Source organism: Phaethon lepturus, unplaced genomic scaffold, assembly GCF_000687285.1.
Source record: "Phaethon lepturus isolate BGI_N335 unplaced genomic scaffold, ASM68728v1 scaffold844, whole genome shotgun sequence".
Taxonomy (NCBI): domain Eukaryota; kingdom Metazoa; phylum Chordata; class Aves; order Phaethontiformes; family Phaethontidae; genus Phaethon; species Phaethon lepturus.
Window position 1 is genome coordinate 9,146 of NW_010532417.1, and position 8,413 is coordinate 17,558.

The 8,413-nt window shown below is 55.4% G+C and overlaps 1 protein-coding gene across 1 annotated transcript in view; it reads left to right on the forward strand.

Annotated features, from left to right (window-relative positions):
- Positions 1–1,308: 1,308 nt before the first annotated feature.
- Positions 1,309–8,413, forward strand: part of LOC104619041 (excitatory amino acid transporter 5-like) — a 15,379-nt gene continuing 8,274 nt past the window's right edge. The window contains exons 1-5 of the mRNA XM_010284806.1: positions 1,309–1,485; positions 3,772–3,851; positions 5,800–6,012; positions 6,785–6,827; positions 7,662–7,884. Of these exons, the coding sequence (XP_010283108.1) occupies positions 1,309–1,485; positions 3,772–3,851; positions 5,800–6,012; positions 6,785–6,827; positions 7,662–7,884 (736 nt within the window). The remainder of the gene's footprint in view (positions 1,486–3,771; positions 3,852–5,799; positions 6,013–6,784; positions 6,828–7,661; positions 7,885–8,413) is intronic.

Sequence of the window (8,413 nt, forward strand, 5' to 3'; positions counted from 1 at the left end):
CAGACAACTCAGGATGCCCTTTCCCAAGCAGTTGCTCACTCCTGGCATGCAAACTCCATCCCCTGGCTCGCAGACGGCTCGGAAGGTGGAGGTAAATAGGGACAACTGTATTTTATCTGCGTGCCAATGAGCAAACCTTTTATCTAATTCTGCCTGGCAGGTTGAGCGATCCATGCTAAAGCCAAAGGCACAGGACAGCACCAACGGAGACCTCCCCAAGGGCCAAAACATGGAAAGCACTATATTGCCATGCTCCTGCTTTGGAAGGAGCTCTGCTTCCTCTGAGACAGCCTGCAAAAGCCACCGTGCCCCTGCTGAATCAGGGGCGAGGCTGCTGAGCACACTGCGGGGCTGCAAGAATCCTGTCCCACAGGGGCAGAGGGTGCAAAGAGATCCTCAGGTCAAGCCTTCTCTGTGACTTCGTTTTGTGTGTGTAAAATACGGCAATAGTTTGAGAGGGTTTCGTGGTCTTATTTGTGGGTGAGGGGTTTAAAATCTGGACGAGAGAGGTTTTAATTCGGAGACGTTTTAATATTGCCCCATTCCCAGAGCATCCTCAGCCTGGAAAGAGCGCCGTATCCCTAAACCCACCCACCCCGTCCTTCAGCTGCCGTCTGCATCACTCTCCTGCCCCAGTGAGACTCCTGGCCTGTGCCAGAATCAAACGACATAGAAATACTGTAAAATATTGTGGGCAGCAATGATTATTGACCAGGCACCCCAGCAGCATCCCGTGGCCGTGGGGCAGCTTCCCTGTAGAGCTCCAGGGGGGCGGATCTGTTGGGGCAGATATTCCTGTGGGTACATTCAGCGTCGTCCGTCGGTGCCTTGGGCTGACGGTCTGTGCAGATCGCCACGGGAGATTCTTCGATTACCTGGGAAACAGCCTTCCTTTGCAAGCTTGGCCCTCAGGAATCCCAGGTAGGAAGGGGGTGTGCTCACAGCCAGAGGGAGCGCAAATCCTGTGGCAGCCTCCGGTGGCAGGACCCAGCTCCTTTTGGATCAGGAACTGTGATGGGAAGGCAGTTCCGGGGCTGAATCCCTGCTCTCAGCCAGCAGCACTTGGCCCTGATCCCGGCGGGCGGCAGCACGGCAGGATGCCAAGCCCAGATTAGCCAGTTGAAGACGTCACTTTCCATTACAGGAAAGGCTCCCAAGTAGCCCTGAAGCTTTTGGTCCCAGGGATTAGCCACTGGCGTGCTCGGCTCCCAGCAAAGGGCAGGGGTCCATCGGCGCAGCGGTGCCCGGGGCGATGAGCGGGGCCGGGAGCTGCTCCGAGGGGCATCGTCTGGGTGGCTGAGGATGACCATGTGGGAGCGGGTCAGAAGAGCTTTGCTGAACTCGCTGTCCACAATCTTCCTGCACATCTGGAAGTGGGTACGGGCTTTCTGGCATAAAAATGGCCTCTTGACCCTGTCGATGCTGTCGGTTGCCACCGGGTGCTTCCTGGGGTTCCTGCTGCGGGCACTGGAGCTGACAGAGCTGGTAAGCCTGGCCGGGCCGGGGTCGGGGGCAAGGGGGACGAAGTGGGGCAGCTGGGGAAACCAGCCCTGGTGCTGGCAAGACATCACCATCAAGGGCTCCCAGACAGGCACAGCCCCAAAAGTAAAGCCCAAGAAAACCACCTCTCAGGGCAGGTTTCTCCCTATGGCTTTTTCTTTTTTTTTTTCTTTTTTTTTTTTTACTAAAAAGCTGCCAAATACGCCAAAGCTGCAGGAAATATCCTGTCTCCCTCCACTGGGAGAGAGGGGCTCAAGGACAGACTCCATGGGGCTGCAGAAGCCTCCAGGGGGGATGGGGATGGGAAAGGTGGGGAATGGATGCTCGGCTGCTAGATGCTCAGTAACAGAGTCCCCCCAATGCAAACAGCGGCGCTGGGGTCCGAGCAATGAGCTCCTTCTGCTACTCTCCCCAGCTGCGCAGATGCTCAACCAAAGCACGTTTCCACTCTCTGGAGAAGGCCCAGCAAATCAATACAGGGTTGGTGGAGAGCCTGGGGGGCTTTCAGGGGTCACCTTCCTCTGAGGACCCTGGGAGGCAAATGCATTGGAGAAAATGCACCGAAAAGGCGTGTTCGCTCAGTGCTTTCTAGGATCGTTGCGCTGTTAAATGTCACCACACTAAAACCCCTGTGTCTTTAACGACATCAGGCATCCTGGTGTGGCTCAGCCCTGATCTTCGTCCGGGCTGGCTGCGCTCGGGAGGGGGGATGCTGCTTCGGGGAGAGCTCGGCTGGTGCACATCCCCGTGTCACCCGCAAGGATTTAGCAAAGTCTTGTCACTTCAATTACGCCCTTCAGCATCACCACCTGCAGCAGGGATGATCTCGTTACTTAATTGAAGCCGGGTGTAATCTCCCTGCGCCCCAGTGCACGTGCCCACGAGAGCCCGGCAGCCTCCCACACCAGGCTTGAGGCCAGCAGAGCCTGGGGGCTCCTGCCCCTCATCCTGCCATGCACCGAGTTCGTCCATCCTCTGCTCCAGTCTCATCCTGCCCTGTTGCCACAGCCCTGCACATGGTCCCCTGCAGCCAGTTCTCCCTTTTAAAGACTTTCCATGCTGCAGATGAGGGGCTGGAGAAGCAGCCGGTCCCCACCTTTCTCCCTGTGACGGGAAAGTGTCACAAAGCTGAGAAACCCACTGACAAAAGAGATGCTGTTCAAATCTGCTGTTTGCACCCAGTGGGACCCACTGCAGCTCCACTCTACATGGGCTCCATGGGAAACCAGCCAAGTTGAGGCCACACGGGTGGGTTAGTGCATGGACAGCCATGTGGAGCACTTATTTTAATAGTTTGCCTTGGCATCCCAAAAAGCCTGGTGGTGTTGGTTACTTTGGAGTAACCAAAAGTACTTGCTTGGCTTGGGGCCGTCTCAGATCTGTCCCTGACGCCTCTACAGTGGCACGGTGAAAGACTGGGGGGCAGGGAGGGAGGGAGGGAAGGTGGGTTGATGAAGTGAGGGATGCATGGATGGATGGAGGCATGGAAGGAACTCAGCAGCCAGACGGATGGTAGATGGAGAGGTGGATGGAGGTGGTGGGTGGATGGAGGGATGGATGGTGGATGGAGGGATGCTGACCAGGTGGCTACTGGTCTCGCAGACCCCTCACTCTTCCGTTGGTCATGGCTGTGGTATCCGCGCTTTGGGGGTCTCTCTCCAGGCCACCCTTCCCCATGCCCATGTGAGGAGTGTAGGGCTGGACGGACGCCACGGGGCGGAAGCCTCCCTGGTGACCATAAGGCTGCACCACAGACGGGCTGGATACCCGGGCTCTCCCTCAGCTCGGCGCTGCCGTTTGCAGCCACAGGGGATTTCCACCTTTTGCTGCCGGCACCAGGCTGCACCCGACAGCTTCAGGGCACATTTGCACGGGCAGTCGAGCCTCTGCTCCCCAGTAACAAGTGTGATGATGTTTGGGGGTGATGGGACAACAAAGACGATCAGTGGTGGGGCCATAGGGACTCCTGCCTAGAGAGCAATGGACAGAAGGATGTTTTTGGGAGGGGACCAGCCCCACATGCCTCTCTCCAGTTCACAGCTGGGTTTCCCACGTGGCCAGTTATTTCCCACCCCGACCCACCTCCTGGTAAGCGACAGCCAGAGAAACGATGTCTCTGAGTGCCACAGGGAAGAGCAGCCGGCTCGGAACCAAGCTCAGAGCTGGGTCTGGTTGAGAAAAAGGCAAATTTATCAGGTTTGAGCCCTTAACTCATGATCAGTGTCCAGTTCTCAGCTCTCACCTGACACAATGGCTCTGCTCTATGTGCAGGAGAAACAGTATTTTTCCTTTCCTGGAGAGCTCCTCATGAGGATGTTGAAGATGCTGATCCTGCCCTTGATCACCTCTAGGTAAGACATCATCTTCTGCTTCTAAAGTACCATCTCTCCATCATGTTGAGATCACCCCAAAACTGCCTAGCGTAAGAATAACCCCGGCCCTAAGCAGCCAGCAACCAAGCAGCATCCCCTGGCTTGGTGCCCATCAAACCCCATGATTTTCCAGCAATGGTCTGGATTTGGTGAGGTTCCAAATCCTCACCTGGATTTGGTAGACACCTGCACCCAGGTCAGATAGATACCTGCACTGGCTGGGGTGTTCCCCTTCTTTTTGGGCCCAGCCAGCTGGCGATGTTGGACCGTCCGTGGGCAGTTGATGATGGGCAGCTGCTTAAACTCAAAGCAGATTTCCTTATTTCAAGGGTTTTGAGAAAGTTCAGGTAGAAACCACAAGCATCCCTCAGTGTTGCATCTATGTTTGCGAATCCCACTTTTATCAGCCCATCCAGATCTAGAAATAAGAAATAGAGCTGACAGTCACACTCAAGTCTAATCAAGGTCTTGAAAAGCTTACATGGATTTACATATTTTAAACAATTGCTGGCACTTGCTCATTAGAAATACCCAAACAATTAGCTCTTCGTTCCCTTGAGGATGTGTCACTTCATTGTTTTTCAGAGTTTGCTTGCTTTCCCATTTGCCTTTGGCTTATTTTTGGGAGCAGCATACTCTCTGTCCTGGCCACACTTGGCCTTTTTGGTATCAGCCCTTGAAGAGCTGCTTTCTTTTCCCCTCCAGTATTTCACACCCCCTTTCCCGATGCGCTGCTTGGGTTTTCTTTCGCTCTCAGGGTGCTCAGCCCTCCTGGCAGCTCAGCGACGCTGGGTTGTTCCAGCCAACTGCTCTCCTGCCTGCGGGCGTGGGGTCTGCACAGGGCTCCCAGGACTTTTCTTGCACACTGAATTGAACCAGGCTTTTTTCTTACTTAATTACTGAATGATGGTGAAGTGGCGTCTTCCCTCTGTGCACCGTCCCAGAAGGGACTGGGTGCGCTCTGGGGATGGATTTGTCCAGGTTGGGGCTCAGCTCTGGAGCTTCCCAAGTTGGAAAGGACCACCCACCTCCACGTTGCTTTTGTGGCCTCTCTTGAGCTTCCCAGGGTCTCCTTCCTCCTGGACACGTGGCTGCTGGAGGGGATCTGTGGGCTGGCCACCGCCTCAACGACCTTGTGTGTCCCCAAGGGTGGCATTAACCCTCGCAGCCTCCCTCTCCATCATGTCCTGCTGGGCCACCGCCGAACATCGCCAGATGGCTTGGCCAGGGTTCTGCAGGGCCCCGGGGTAGCTGGAGCAGTGAAAGCCAGCAGCCAGGAGCTTGGTGTGGGTCTGCGTGCACATGGGTCATGCTGCAGCCCCCAAACACTCCCATTTGCCAGCACTGCAGCAGTGCAGCCTGCGACACCATCTCTATTTTTAGTCCAGTTTCATTTAAAAGTAGCTTATGGGCTACTTCTTAAGAAAGCTTACATGCACGTGAAGTCTGAACCAGTGTCTCTCTCCTTGGGGGAATGGGGTCCATCCCCACCAGGATTTTATAAACCTTGCTAATACCTTTCTTCACTGTTCACAGCGACATGCAGCAGCAGCACAAGGCGTTAGAGATTTAAGAGAACAATATCACACAAAAAAAGAGCAGCGTTAGTTATTCACCATGAAAATACACTAAGAATATTTGCCTCTTATGCCTTGGAGAAAACAGGAAAGGTGGACAGACCTTGAAAAGGGACTCAGAGAGGTCTCTCCTGCCCTTTGCAGCTCAGCCTGGGTGGCCACAAGCCCATCCTGGGTGTGAGATCCTGTGGGCACAGACACACATGTGTGCTAGAGCTTGGTGATGCCCTTATGCATTGGTTAAAAAAAAAATCCATGGAAACGTCTCCCATCTTGGAGATTTTGCCCATCACATGCATCCTGTGCAGTTTTGGGAGCAGACACTGACCACAGTCTTTGCTGCTTTGCAGCCTCATGTCCGGGCTGGCCACTATGGACTCCAAGGCCTGCGGGAAGATGGGGGTGATCACTATCACCTACTACCTTTGGACAACCTTCATGGCAGTGATTGTCGGGATCATCCTCGTGGTCAGCATCCACCCTGGTGCAGCTGCCCAGAAGGACAACTACTCTGTGGGGAAAATGGTGCTCAGCTCCGCTGATGCATTACTGGATTTAATCAGGTACGTTGCAGGATTTCAGGAGGAGCCAAGTTTATGATGGCGTCTCACAGACAAGATCTTCCCACAAGGCACCGAGTTCCCGGGAGATACGGAGATCTCAAGGGAAATGGGAGAACAATCGGCCACGCTGACCAGGCACCGGTACCTCTGAGCCCAGCGACGTGGGGTTCTTTTCTCCCCACGCGTGTCCCTCCGGCACTCTGTCACTCACGTTACTCTCCTCCCAGAGCCACCAGCAAGGAGGGGTGCTGGCAGGTTTCAGTCCCCTGCAAAGCTCAGCGGTTCTCTCCCTGCAGCCCCCGCCGTGACATGCCAAGCCCTGCAGCTCTTTGGGCTTTGCAAGGTGAAAACGAGCAGGAGTTGGCCCAGGGCTGGATTAAAGCAGTGGATGTGGGTTAACTGGGGAGGGGGTGCAGCTCGGACCCAGGGCTGGGGGAGAATCTCCATTTCTGGAGGCATTCAGTCGACTGGACAAGGCTCCGAGCATCCTGCTCCAGCTTTGCAGGCGGTCCTGCTCCGAGCAGGGGGCTGGAGACGGCAGATGTCCGTCCCAACCTGTAGCTTTCTACGAGTCCAGTCTACATGTAATTCACAGTCCTGCTCTTCCTTCACCTTCCAGCCCGTCTTCGCCCTCAGCTTGCACAGAGGACATCGAGCTGGCGTTGGCTGTAACGGTCCTCCTCTTGGCCTCATGCCCACCAGAGGCGCTTCCCATGCTGTTCCCCGTGTTCTCACAACGTGCTTTAACCCTTGCACAATTGCTCTCTTACAGAAACATGTTTCCTTCTAATCTCATCGAAGCTTCGTTCCAGCAGGTGAGTTCACCCAGCCCCACTGCCACCGGAGGCTGGGATGGTGCTCAGCTCCAGATGGGGCTGCTGTCCCCATCTGGGTGTTCTTCCCCACCCGCAACCTGGACATGAGCTCCTTCCCTCTGCCTCCCTCCCACCCTGCCTGCTCCCTGGCTGCTTTCTGCTCACCCCAGGGTGGGCACCCGAAGGCAGGAGGGTACTGGTGGGGGCACAGACCCACAGGGACGCCCCGCATGCCTCCACCTGGGAGGGCTCCTGTACAAAAGCAGCAGTGTCGCTTCCCTCGGACCCTGCTCTTGTGCAGCCGTTTCTCGGTCCCTGGGGATGAGGGAGCAGAGGCAGAGGGATGGGCAGGCAGCAGGCATGGGGAAGGAAAGCTTGGAGAGAAGGTTGGGGTGGATGAAGGAGAGCGGCCGAGTAGGGGCCGTGTAGGGTGGAGGGGAGAAGGGAAAACGAGCAAACTCACAGCGCTGGGAAAGCACCTGTAAAGCCCCCAGAAGGAGACGGATGGGGGGTGAAGGGGCCTCTCTGCGGGACCACGCCACTTACCCAGGGCTGCACCAGGATGCTGCAGGGACCTGACTCACAAATGCCACGCGTCTGCCCGGAGAAGTGCAGCCTTGCTCAAGGATGGCGGTGCTGAGGTCTGCAGGGAACAACCACAGCTCCCCTTGCCCGTCTCTTGCTTCTCTTTTTTACCAGCCTTTTACTGCCTGAAAAACAAACTTTGAACCTCCAGGACCACCTGGCCCAGTGATGGCTTTGCCTCTGTGTTCAGAGCAGGCTGGATCCCACTGCCAACAGGATACTAACCTCACTGCTTTGTTTTTGTTCCAGTATCGAACCGTTCTTGTCCCGGTGGTGAAGTCTCCTGGCTTTCCAAAGATCCCAGGCAAATCTCTCAGTTTTATTTACTTTGCACCCGACGATGAAAACCCTGAAATTCATCGGCCTGTGTTCCTCGAGCTGACACCATCCCCCGAGATGACCTACAGGACCCTGCCCGGCACCAGCAATGAGATGAACGTCTTGGGAATTGTCATCTTCTCAGCAACGATAGGTACCTGCTCAGTAGAGAACGGGGCTCCACGCTGCGCCCTGACCCAACTCGCAAGGCTCTTCAGTGGTGGTTGCAACCCAGGGTGGGAACTGCTGTGGCCACTGTGCTGTAAGTTGTGGTCGGGGTGCTCAGAGGGACGAGGTTATTTTAGCTCTAACTGCTCAAGTCCCTGGGGAACCAGGCGCAGCATGGAGCTTGTACCAACACCTTCACCAGTACCGTCCATAACGGAGCTCACAAAAGGTGTTAGGCACTGAGAAGGCCGTTTCCTCCCCCGATATTTCATATGAGCCTTCACAGCCCAAACATGGGTCCTGAGGGTTTTCAAATTGTCATGTAAGCTGGAGGGTCCTTTCTACGAAGTCTACTGAAGTGATTTGTAACTTTTGCAGTAACTTTTGCAGAGGCTACCTGGGACACAGCTCATTGCAAATGGTCCAAACCCTTCATGTTGGCAGTGTTCAAACTCCCTGAGCAGGCAGCAGGTGAAAGCTGGGTCAGACTCAAGTGCCTGGCACAAATGTAGGGA